General features: G+C 42.1%; 1 protein-coding gene across 1 annotated transcript in view; it reads right to left on the bottom strand.

The window, feature by feature from the left end:
• Positions 1-3,529: 3,529 nt before the first annotated feature.
• RASGEF1C (RasGEF domain family member 1C) overlaps positions 3,530-13,391 on the bottom strand; it is a 68,707-nt gene continuing 58,845 nt past the window's right edge. Inside the window, exons 11-14 of the mRNA XM_057409477.1 lie at positions 8,542-8,637; positions 7,768-7,891; positions 5,688-5,760; positions 3,530-5,202 (exon numbers count right to left, since the gene is read on the bottom strand). Coding sequence (XP_057265460.1) covers positions 5,178-5,202; positions 5,688-5,760; positions 7,768-7,891; positions 8,542-8,637 — 318 coding nt within the window. The 3' untranslated portion in view covers positions 3,530-5,177. The remainder of the gene's footprint in view (positions 5,203-5,687; positions 5,761-7,767; positions 7,892-8,541; positions 8,638-13,391) is intronic.

Raw genomic sequence — 13,391 nt, forward strand, 5'->3', positions numbered from 1 at the left:
CTTCACTGTTTCAACTTCTCTAGAGGATTAAAAGAATTTTCTTGTAATAATCTTGTTGGATGGGTAGGGAAGCAGGCTCTGCCCCAGGTGAACTTCCTACCTTACAAAAGGGATGTATCCCAGCATCAGAAAACTAAGACTCACAGGCTCAGATATGAATTTGCACGTCAGCTTTGTACAGGATTTCTGCATCCTGCTGTTAGTGTACGTGCTGCCATACAGACAACAGATATATGTGCGCCACAGTTCAGTAATGCCCTGCACCAACTACTGAGGTAATTTCACTCCACCAATAGTGTTAAAAAGAACAAAAGAAAAGAAAGTCTTCAGCTCACAGCTTCAAGCAGTGACAAAGGGGCTTTTCCCTGTTTCCTTGTCACTCCATTCTAATCCCATTCTGCAATTACAACAATAGAAATAATCAGTTCATAATCAAAGAGGGTTTAATTTCCAATGAAAGAGACATCTGAGACAGAAAGGCTAATTTCTACCAGTCTAAAAAGACAAAAAGGTTCTTAGAGTCAGACAGTCAAATTTTGCTTACAGACGTGAATGAATACATTGGATCAGATTTAGTCCTTGAATTTGCTGCTGAAACTTCAACAGCATCAAAGAAAGCTTTTGCTAAGGCTGGATTTTCACCCTACTCAGTGCACCTGCCCATCTGAGAGTTGCACCTGCCTCAAAAGAAAGGCCAGGGACTATACCAGTTGTCAGTGCAAATTAATCCCTATGAATAACTTAAAACTGTAGTTAATAATTGCAGGACTGCTCCAAAGCCCATAAAAATCAACTGGTGCTTTTCCTCTGGCACATCGCTGTGCTTGGGATCAGTCTTATTTGATGGAACACAGCCATTGTTAGGCCAGACACGATTAACTCTATAACATCTTTACAATGATATGCATAACTGTCTTTTCTACTAACGTGTCTTTTTACTGATAACCCCAGTTACATATTCAGTAATCTAAGCTCTGTTCTAAACTGGATTTACAGTCATGTGGAAACCAGTGCTCATGTGCTTTAAGAAAAGGTGTGTAAATTATTGCAATAAACCATGACAAAGTAACCAAGGTTATCAGTAAGGGACTAACTTGATTTGAAGTGAGCGATTATCTTATCACCGCTGACCACATCACAAAACATTTGCAAGCTGAGAAAAATATCTCTATGCTTAAATTGCTTCTTATTTGAAGTGCTTGAGCAGCTGTGTTCACACTTTGATAAGTGCCATCACTGCAGTGGCTGGGATCACAGTTTGCTTCCAGACCTCCATGTTCTCTATCCACACAGCGAACTTCCAGCCAGCTGCATGACAGGATTGTGTTCACAGCCTAACAGAGGGAATAATGACAGGCTAAACTTGGTGTACTTCTGGTGCATGGCATTCTCGTGTGCTAGATTTACTCTAAGAGGTTTTTGCCCTCAAAATTCCATCACGTCCACTTTTAATTAAGTAATGTGATTGATGCTGATATGAAAATGAGGGCAAGATTGTATGAAGAAGTGTCTTTTGAAAGGCATTGAGCAAGTTCATCTACTGACTTCAACACAAGCTGAAGGCACACAATTCCCTCATTGTTCTTCACCAGGCTTTTTATCTAGACCCATGTTGCAGAATGGCACACTCTAGAAATGAAAAAATCAGACTTTTGCTACCACTCTGATTACACTAAAGTAGGAGCAGAAGTGATTTCATGTATTTGGGTCTTTTAAAATACTTCTGTGCACACAGAAGCTAAGTTAATGCTTCTGAAGGACTCTGTCATATATTCACATCTTACTAGCTTAGGGTTTTGGTACTAACACTACAGACCTATAGGTTCAGTTCTGCTCAGCTCTCTGTGCAGGATTAGTTTAAGCAGCTGTCAACAAGGAGAGTCCACTGAAAAAAAGTGGAATTAGGAAGCTATGACATTACCAGTAGTAACTTGTCTAGATGTTAGTGACTACATACTTTATGGTGCTTGGTTTGAAGTGATACTGCTTTCTTTTCAGCACAGTAGGAGTTCTTTGCACATTTATAGCCAGAAAACACTAATCATTGGGGTGCTTTTCCTCATTGTTCTGTAATGTTAATACATTTTTGGAAGAAGTCTGTTCCCCAAATTATCCTTCTTTGTTCTCAGTTGTACTCACACTTTAAAACCTGTTGGTGAAGCAAGGCTCTAACCACCCTCCTGTCCGGAACTGTACACCCTAGTTAGGCCAACTATGAATTACAAAACCAACTGACAGCTATAACTTTAGGCTTACACTGTATTTGTATCAATAGGATTGTAGCTGTGAAATTGTGTGAAGACAAGCTATGATTCCTAAAGCCTGTTTTTTTAGGAGTGCTGTCTTCTCATTTGAAGTTGCTCTGTACGCTCACATCCAAGTCAGTTTACAATGAGCAGCCAGTGTCTCTGGAAATACTACACATCAGTATCACACACCTCCTTAAAGCAATAACAGATTTGATAGTCCCCAAATGATGTTTAGCACCTCTGAAAAAAAGACCTTTTAAATATGTGACTACATAAAGGTTTAAATGTAATTTAGTGCTTCTGACAGTCCCACTAAGCCCTTAATATGCACCTAAATCTGATCTTTATGCTTCCACTTTAAGCACTGAGGTTTGAAAGTTTTGGACTATGAAAGTGGTTTAGTTTGCAACAGTGATAAACTTTGTGAGACCTAATTTAACTCCTCCTTACGAAATTGCCCGAATTAATGGAAACTGCCCAAGAATGTAAAGTATTATCTGGAGCAATTACATTTTGATTCATCCTCAGGTGTTACAATCTCAGCTGTACCAGAATCTACTGACACATTAGAAAAGGAGTGAGGATTTGCATTTTAAAAAGCAGGTCTGAAGAAAGGGTCCATCCCCCTACATTGGGTTTCCGGTGAGTAAACCAACATTTCCACTATGAAGTCACACTGTGCCTGTTAAAAAGGATGCAGATGTTAATAAGAAAATGACCATTTAGCAAACACACTTAATGTTGTCTATATATTTATGGTTATTGCTCTGGATTTGGTTGGAATTTGACAGGCTTTTAATGGCATCATTTTGGAAATGGTTTTGCTTGAAGGAATGGCTCTGTAGTATAGATCATGTATAGCTCTCAGCTCATGTGCAAAAATTAACAAACACCATATTAACAGTGCCACTGGAATAGTGATCATTCCCTGGCTAGAATGATGCTGAACCATCCTTACACTTAGTTCTTCCATACAAGGCTCCAATAAACACAGGACATTTTTATGTTCCGCCTGCTTGAATTCATGCTCTGATAGACCTATACAAGAAGGAGAACTGAAATCCTGTCTGTGCAAATCTAGACGCCATCCTGTTCATCTCAGTAATTACAAGAGCAGTGGATTCCAAGTGGCCATGGCCCAGACTGCACAGGTTTTCACAGATCATAACCCAACCTAAGAACTGCACTGCAGCCACTACAAACCTTTAGTGTATCACCTAGAGCATGTCTGAGGCTGCTGCAGTCCTGATCATCTCAATTGTCAGAGCTGCCCTCAGAAATGCCTCACGTTTCAACAGCTCAGGCACGTATAACTCCTGAGGCCTGGCAGAGGGCAGGAACTGTTCCAGTTTTCTGTCTTAAAGACATAGCCAGGTTTTGTGAGTAGCCTGATTTCTCAAAACACTGCAGCCATTTGGAATCACTCTGTATTGAAGTGAACTATTACCAGTCACTAAGAAAGGGTTACATCCTCCTGTTGTAGACAGAGAAAGACTGGAGCATCTGAAAAGGCCAGTATCAAGTCAGTAATAAAATGCAAAGTTCAGTATTATCTGGCATTTAGGTTTCATTTAAGCTTTCTGAAGTCTTTTCTGGGGCAGGTAGGAACAGTCCTTCCACGTACAAACAGTCTACTGTTAGGCCTTAGTTTTGAATCCAATATCCATATAATTCATTATCATTTAATAGATATTACAGTAGCACCTTGATTATTGTACAACTTTAAACACAAGATGCAATCCCTACTTTGTATTATCTGTAAGGAAATGGTGAACATGGTTTAGATCCTAAATATAAGAGAGAAAAACAGTTACCTACTCATGAATGACAAATTCTTTAGTGTATTCATTCTAGTCTGAAACACTTTGTCTTCTTAAAGCATACCATGTAGTTCCCAAATTCAGAGCAATTATCCCCCCCCCCATCCTCTTAGTATCACTTTGCAGAATAAAGAGCACTGAATTAATTGGAACCTGACAGAGTTTTTTCAAATGGTAATGCCATCTATCTAAGTGTGGTAGAACCCTCTAAAAGATGTAACTTCACATCAACAAAATTAGGGAATACACTAAGTACATTAAATAGGGGTACGCTGAGTCCAGACTAATTTGCTTCTTCAGTTCAGCTTTAGATTCAGTGGGGGGGGCATGTCTTTAAGCAAAACCATCTACACTCTGCACCCTCCTCAGATCTGCCAAGATTCACAGTAAGAAAAACAACAACAGTGGTGGGAAGAATAACTAAGCAATAGTCATACTTCGGATTGTCCTCTGTTAACACTCACGACTGGCCCATGCTGCTGTGGTCTGTGTATGACATACACACGTACGTATGAGTGAGCGATGTCAGTTTTCATCCGCTGGAAGCTTATACCTGTAGCAGTCAGTGCTTTGTTCAACAAGGCCGGGGGACTGCTAATGTAAGATTAAGTTCGTTCTTCATTCAGCAATTAACCAGATTGCTGCTGTGTCTGTGTTTGATTTAATTTTACAATCCTCAGAGGGTTTAAAGAGCTGCAGTCTGAAGCACCTGCTTCTGAAATATTCACGTGTGGTTTTTGCTCTCCTTTTGACACACGTTCCCGTTCTCTTTTGCAGTACCACAGTTCTCCACACTCCTGATTTCCTTACGTTTTCCTTCAGAGGCAAAAGTTACAGCGATCCTGACGCGGTTTGGGCACAGCCACATATAGTCTGTTTGTCCTTCCTCTCTCTGTCTTGCAGTTAGAAAAGCGTCATTGTGCACACAGTTCTGTCGATTGCGGTGGATGAAGCCAGTTCATCCATCATGTCAGGCAGTCAAAAAACCCAACAAAAAAACTCAAACAAAAAAAAATTGTCTAAATCCCAAACAGGCATCTTTGGAATCAGTAGTGCAAAACGTTTGTGGATTTCTTTCCCTTGACCTACTGCAATAATCTCTCAATCTTCAAGTCTTCCCTAAAATAGTGGATCTGTAAATTTAAAACATAAGAACAGTGAAAAAAGGCAAATATAAAGGTGGGTGTTTGGGTTTTTTACATCACTGTCTTAAGATTCTTGCTTACACCAAACCATTACATGTCTCTTATTAAGTTGTAAACTGTAGGAAGATCCAGTTAACCCAGGGCATTTTTCATCTACACAAGGCTTCTTTTGCCTGGGTACATACTATATAAATCATAGAACAGTTAGGGTTAGAAAGGACCGTAAGATCATTTAGTTTCAATCCGCATGCCATGGAGAGGCAGTGCATGTGTGGAGGGTATTCTTTCAGATGTGGATAGTTTGTGATTACAATTAGTTTTTATCAGTGCAGCCTCAGCTCTGAAGAATGGTCTTAAATGGAAGAGACCTCCATCAGAGGTTACATTTTAAATGCCAGCACTTTACAAGCTTTGTCTATCAGAGCAGCATTTTGGAGGTACTTCAGAAGTGAGCTGATAAAGTAAGTGGTTACCTTAAGGATTTCCACCTGTCTTTTTCCGTCTGGTTTTCCGGGCTTTCACTTTCATAGGAAGCCAGATACAAACCTGGGAGAGGTAGATATGTGTTATTCCAACAGCAGCAGTAACCCCCTACCTCTCTGCATCGTTATATGTCCTGTATTGTACCCAATAGCATGAGAGACTAAAACTTCATGGTCTACCAGGTAGCTGGTAATCAGTAGGACACCAATGGTGAGCTCACACATCTACCTTTGGAAAGCTGTTTGGTTAATTTTGATGGAGCAGTAAAGGACCTCAGAGTTAAAATATGTTAGCATGACCTTCCTATAACAATATTAAACAGTTAAACGATCTCTGGGTTTGCATATAGAGATACAGGCCTACCTACTCCATCACAGCACTGCTACCAGAGTGGTATATGAACATTAAAAAAGAGAGGCAGTGGGAGCTGACAGCTAAATAAATAAACTTTAAAATAAGGGTATTCCCAACACTTAACACAACTTTATCTTCCTCTACCTTTTTAAAGCTTATAGGGATACGCTATCTTAAATGGATACGAAACACCTTCAAGGCAAGAATGAGTTACAGAAACCAGAGAAGAAACACAGTAGAAGAAAATAAACAGGTCTTTTACAGTGGAAAACTTTGCACTGTAGGATGCATTTCATGACACCGAGGTGTGTCTAGGCTGTAGAGTCTCCTCTGCAAAAGCTGCTGGTGCATTAGTATCTCACCGTCTTCACAGATTTTGTTTTATGTAAGCTGTGATTTGCATCCACATGCATTTCCTCATTTGGCTGTTGATGCTTTATTCTTTAATGCTGGAACCATCTGAGAACTCAAGTCTGTGCTCCAGTTAATCGCATTTTAATATGCAGGTGTTGTCCCACCATTCTGCCACACTGTGACAAGCATAGTACGGCTGCATTTCACATACCACTGCTGCAGCTCTAATACGTTCTCCCACCTACTACTCAGGGCAGGTCTTTCTGCTCTGCACTTCCCATGGGTAGCAGGGGAGGCCTCCTGTGGCTTCTGCAAAAGGCGTCTCATGAAAGCACTATGAATATGGGGGAGGGAAAATCTGCAAGCAATTAGTGGGCTGAGGTCACCCTTTTTTGGTCCAGCAGCCTGAAAACTGTACTTTTATCCCTAACTTTCGCTTTCTGTCCCTTTAGAGCCTAAACCAAATGCCTCCATCCTATCTCCTTCCGATACCCACTGCTTTAATCACATTAATTATTCTATTTTGGCAGTCCTTCTTAGGATTTCGGTAGGATTTTTGAAGCAGTATTTTGTGTTCTGAAGTAGTCTGTGAAATAAAAGCTGTCTTGGTCTGATTAACTTGGATTAGTACAGAAAACTGCCTAAGGAACCACGACAAAATAAACCCAACGCAAGTATAGCTGATGGGAATACAGCTACAGACAATTCAGTGCGTGACAATGTACCAAGAGGCAACTGAGACAAACCAATATGAAATGACACCGTCTGACATGCTGGATACGAAATTGAAGAGGACAGATAAATAGAAAAAGACAATCAGAGAAATAACTTCAGAACAGGGGTTTTGAAGCTGAAATTAATTCCTAGAAAAGATTTTTCTTAAAACTGCTTTTCTGTAGATAACATTTCTGTGCTGTAGAGAAAGAGGTCAGCGGGACTGCCGTCACCCTGGGCTGTGCTCACTGAAGAGATGACAGCCTTGGTTTGCAGAAGAGATTAGTTCTGGCTCCATCAATCACTGAACAAGCAGCTAAGGGACAGCTGACATTCACAGCAGTCCACACTGGGGTTGTGTGGCCTCTTTTCATGATACAAAAATAGGGCTACAATGGCAGCTTCCTAGACAGTGCCTTATAGAGAACTTATGGACAAAAGGAAAGCAATCAGGGAGAAGCTTCATGAGCTGGAAGGTTGTATTTGCAAAACCACATTGATAGACTGTGCATAAACAAGCTGCATGACAGGAAAGCTAGGAAAGAACCAGGGCTGGTCAGTAAGAGAGATCAAAGCATTGATCAGGGTATGGATAAGCACTGGTGAAGAGACGTATTTTCAGTGATTAGAGACTGTAGAGAGTCTTACCATCCTCAGTGAAAATGGGAGCAGTATGCAAGTAGTGGATGATGTTCGGGTCTTGTTCGAAGGGACATTCCACTTGCTTCCATGTTATAAATTCTCCTACTTGCTTAGCCAGTTCCAGAAATTTCTGTAAACATAAACCCATTCCACTTAGATCCAGTAAAATTATCTCACTCAAACAACTCCATCCGAGCAGAAGATTGGGATCCAGGATCCCTCATGCCAAGTAGAAGGTTACTATGAGAAAAGAGCCTTTTATGGTTTAGATGGGTACATTTTCACAGTTCATTTACAGGGGAAAGAGAGAGGAAAGGGTGCCCTACGTTTCTTCTTCTAAGCCATTTCAGTTTGCACTTCAATGAAAATGTATCCATGAACAAAGCTCTGGGTTATACATGTGTACTTCAGAATAGAGGACTTAAACTTTGATGGAAAAGGAAGGAGCAGAAATAGATATACATTACATAAAGTAGAATGACTCCAACGCCTCACAACTCTTTAGGCCTTCTAACAGTTCTATTTTAAGGTGCTTCATGCATTACTCATTCTCACAATGCCAACACTGGAGGAGCAAGTTAGAATGATCTGCTTGTAATGTTTATGTAAAATATACATATTAATTCCTTTAAAAGCATCCTGGGATTGGTTTAACTTTCACACAGTCACTTGAGATCATCTCTTTTGGCATCTTTTGTTGGTCTGCACTGAAATTGCACGCAAACGGTCTCAGGTAGTGCTATCAGAATGGGATAGATAAAGGCGGTTTTGAGAGCTTACTTCGAAGTTGACATGTCCATTTGGAAGGCGATTAGCACATCCTTCATTCAAAAAATAAATGTCTTTGATCAAGAGGCTGAAGAAGGGGATCACAATCTGTGAAGAGAAATGACAGAACTGTTATCTTTCCAGTTCAGTATTTTCTCTGCATGAAAGAAGAACTCAATCAGGAGAGAGGAGAAAAAAAGAAATATTAACTTTTTGGTGTGCTACACACTTAAAAAGGAGAACAGTGAGGGGCAAGCAAAAGAGCAGTGGGGTACAGAGACACTTTCAGCCAGCAGGAGAACATACGTTGAAATGAACACAAACTGAGCACAACATTCACTGAGCAGAATAAGACTAAGAAAATACCAATAACCCAGTTTATCATCAACAGCATCACTGCCTGATGACAAGGCCAGACAGCAAAGAGCAAAATAAAATTACAGGACTCTTCCCTTCTTTGTTGGGCCTTTATAAGCAAAGATGTTGAATACACAAATGGAGCGATTTAAAGACAGAATAATTACTTGGTGATTGAGGACTTGTCTACAAGCAGTTAACCAGGAGCTGTTTCGTTTTCAACAGCTCCACACACGGGTACCTCTTGATGCATATAATTTCCTTCCTGGTGCCGGATTAGTACAACCTGCCTCTCCAAATTAACCTGCAGACAGCGGGACTGAAAATATTAAGTTAGTTGACAGGAAACTGCCAACAGTAGCCAGAGAGATCAATGTAGTGCTTCAGATAAGCCCTGGGCATCATCCGGGGCAAAGTGGCATATAGCAGTGATCCAAGCCTTCTCTCTAACCCGTAAGTCACATCATAATTTGATAAGGGAAATGTGTTCTTCTAGGTAGGACTCTTGAAATTACTGGAATTACAGCAAGGATAAATTTGGTGCCCAATGTTCTACAGCAAAAGGCAGTAACCACACTCCTGAAGTGCATCCCCAGCACTTCAGCAGAGGTGCAGAGAGCAAAACTGCCTCTGGGTCCTTACATGTCACACAGGGAGAAACACAACACAAAGGACCAGTCCATCACAAAGCTGATCCCCAGGGTTCTGGGATTTCCCACAGCTTTTCTGGACAACCTGCGCCAGCAGCTCACCACCCTCACAGTAGTCATGTTCTTTTCCATCTAATGCTGTACATCAGCTGGAATAGGATATGAAATGGACATAGACCAGGATTGGCGGCTGTTATTTTCCAGTCTATAGCCTTCAGAATGCAGCAGTGAGTGTGAGCATGTCATAGATGCAAAAATACTTACGGAGGCAAATAGTCTGCAAGCTGCTACCATATCTTGCTGGGAAAATGGAAGCCAATTTCTGTTTAAGCTAAAATAGGACATGCAGTAAGCTGCTACAGATCTGCATCTCTGCTGGCTTTTTGTGGGACGACCACTGATACACTCTACAATGTCAATGCAATAGCCATAAAAAAGCCTGGACTGACACTCCAAGAGCCACTGGCATTATCCTGATAGATCCCATTGATATAAGAGTGGGAACAAAGCACAGCATAACCTCCTAAAATGCTGAGCACTCCTGTCAGGGTGAGGTGGAGCAACTTCTAGTCAAACTGAGCTAAGTGTGTTTCAGGATTCATTTTTATATCATCCAAACTAGATCCATCAACCTAAGGTAAAGAATACAAATCAGTCTGTGTGGTTTATTTCCTACCATTAAGGTTGCTAACTCTGTAACCAGTGTGGTCTTACAGGGTTGAAAGATACAGAGAGCTGAAGGCAGACACTGGTCCCCAGCTAGAAATCATTGCCAGGTTCTGTCTGCATTGCTTTTTGCAGGCAGATGTGAGCTTGTTCTGCACTGCCTGGGAGCTAGGTCACCATCATTAGTGGTACTAAACATAATCAAGAAGCCTTGCTGAGATGGAAGGTATATGGATGTGGGCTCAATGGCATGCTACAAAGCCACCAGTCAGCTCAGAGCATGGGCAGAGCTTGTTCTCATCTGCATCCAAAAGGCGTCAAAGACGTACCCTAGGATACCAATTCCCTCCACACTGCCAGGGGATTTCTGTCTTTGAGTCACCATTTATTTTCCCATTTTCCCTGTATGTTTTGTTTTCCAAGGAAAAGCAGCAGAAGTGGATATAGTTACACTCTAATGCTGGCTTCAATCCAGGCACTTTGCTAGCATAAAATCTGGGTTAGTGCCAGAAACTCGGATTTCACTCCCTTTTGATTCCCCCCTCCTTGTACCATCCAACCCACCCACATGCTGAAGGACAATTGCCTCCTGCAGAAAGAAGAAAGCTAATGAGATCAGACATGTTCTTCCTCCAAGGCACCAGACGGCAACAACACACAGTACTGCACTGTACATACTCCTAACGTTTCAAAGCCAGAGATGTGTCATTAGCACAATGCAGGGTTTCCCAGTGGAATGACTTAATTTTGGAGGTGGCATAGGTCAGCTGACTGCACAGATAAAACCAGGCTTCATTCCTAACAAGTACACCCCTCTGAATTCTGCATGAAACATCAGCCCTGCTTCATTACCAGTTCTCTCGACCTGCACTTTGGCAGGTTTATTTCTGCCGCTGTACCGCATCTCTCCGCTTTGAGAGCTGCATTGCCATGCCTTTTGACAAGCCTGCTCCTGGAGAAGTAGTGAGCAGTTCTAACTATGCTGTTTACACACTGAGAGAAGGGCTGGATCTGAACACTGCGGAATTAGGTTAGGAAATCCTCCACGGGTACACCGAGATCCTTCTCCTACAACCTGAGCTGCAGTCTCCCACGAGCAATCTGAGGATGAGGATGAGTGATGAAATCAAGCAATGTTCTTTGTGCCCGAAGGCTGGTGTCACATGGGGGATTCGGGTGAATGTGTGCACAGAGGAGGGAGGATGTCCCAGGTCATTGCCTCACCCCGTCTCCCTCTGAGGATGTAATTTAGCCCCTGAGCTGTGTTTCTGTTCAAGTGCTATGCAGAGCTCAGCAGCCAAGACACCAACCCCAAGGGGAGCAGAGTTTCTGGTGAGTCTGCCAGCTAAACGTCAGCTCCTCTGAGCCCACAGGCAATTCTTCTTCCTGTGAGACGTAACCCACTGCTTATTCTGTTGGTCTGTGACTAAGAGCACCTCTCCCCTTCCCAAGCAGACGGACTGAGCCCTGAAGCCTCTGTCTGTGCTTCTGGGGTGGCCACTTGTTGAGAAGAGGGGCAAAGAGGACTGGGATCCCAAACCCTTGTAAGCACAATTCAGTTTGAAGATAAATCTTTCTTCAGAGTGAGCTTTGCTGTGTGTTTGCCAAGAAACAACATTTTCTATCAAAAAAGCAATCGTGTTCTTCCAGTCTCATTCAAACGCACTAAAACAAAGAACTGCTCATCTGGCATACAAAAAGAAACAAAATTCCTCAATTCCTACAGCAAAAATTACATGATCTGCTGTATCTGACATATACCCACTGTGAGCAGCTACCAAATCATATGCTTGAGCATTTTCTTGAACTGATGTTATCTACACAGGGGAAACAGAATATGGGCTTTTTCTTACGTAAAATAGATCCCTTTCAATGCAATAACCTCTCTGTTCCTAGTCTTACCCAGCTAGGGGTACAGATACGATGGAGACTGATAACTTCCACAGGAAATTAAGTCAAACAATAAAGCAACTGGTTTGAATATATATGATGGATGCCGAAGAACTAAACTGCAGAAGCACCTCAGACTGATAGATGCTCACTGCAGTGTGTGTGAGTTAAAAGGATTTCTCTGCCAGCCACACACATCCATCTCTTCTTTGCAGAGAAGTGCTTTTCAGACCAACTCAGCACACTCCCATTGCAGCTGAGTCAGCCTGCGACCAGATGCTGATCTCATTTCACTGTAAATGCCGTGAGATTCCATTAGCTTCAGCAGATTTACACAAATTTACAGGGATGTGAGATTAGCATCTGGCCTGGCTCCTCTGCTGAATGAATACTAAATTACATATTATGCTTCTTCATGTGGTATCTACTCTACCTTAGCCATGCTCTGTGCAGAGATCACCCATTTATGACTACGTGCAACTGCAATGTTAAAAACAAACCCTCTTTCATAGAATCATAGAATCATAGAATAGTTAGGGTTGGAAAAGACTTTAAGATCATCAAGTTCCACCCCCCCTGCCATGGGCAGGGACACCTCACACTAAACCGTATCACCAAAGGCTCTGTCCAGCCTGGCCTTGAACACTGCCAGGGATGGAGCATTCACAACCTCCCTGGGCAACCCATTCCAGTGCCTCACCACCCTCACAGGAAAGAATTTCCTCCTTATATCCAATCTAAACTTCCCCTGTTTAAGTTTTAACCCGTTACCCCTTGTCCTGTCACTACAGTCCCTAATGAAGAGTCCCTCTCCAGCATCCCTATAGGCCCCCTTCAGATACTGGAAGGCTGCTCTGAGGTCTCCACGCAGCCTTCTCTTCTCCAGGCTGAACAGCCCCAACTTTCTCAGCCTGTCTTCATACAGGAGGTGCTCCAGTCCCTGATCATCCCCGTGGTCCTCCTCTGGACTTGTTCCAACAGTTCCATGTCCTTTTTATGTTGAGGACACCAGAACAGCACACAATGCTCCAGGTGAGGTTTCATAAAACAACAACAGAAAATTGAATGGAGAAATAAGCAAATGAATAAGAAACACACTGGGGCACAAAACAGGAGGATCCTGCACTAATGTCTCATCAACCTGGTTTTTGCAGCACCAGTGACATCTCAGAAAGCTACAGATCTGCCATGAACACCGATTAAACACTTCAATTCGTGCTCACCGAGATGGCAGCAACAACCAAATGAAATGAAAATTCACAAGGATAGCATTTCACCCCACATTTGCTGCAGTGGGTT

The sequence above is a fragment of the Pezoporus wallicus genome, unplaced genomic scaffold (assembly GCF_028554395.1).
Source record: "Pezoporus wallicus isolate ANWC-B61680 ecotype Strahan unplaced genomic scaffold, APGP_CSIRO_Pwel_v1 contig_8166, whole genome shotgun sequence".
Taxonomy (NCBI): Eukaryota; Metazoa; Chordata; class Aves; order Psittaciformes; family Psittacidae; genus Pezoporus; species Pezoporus wallicus.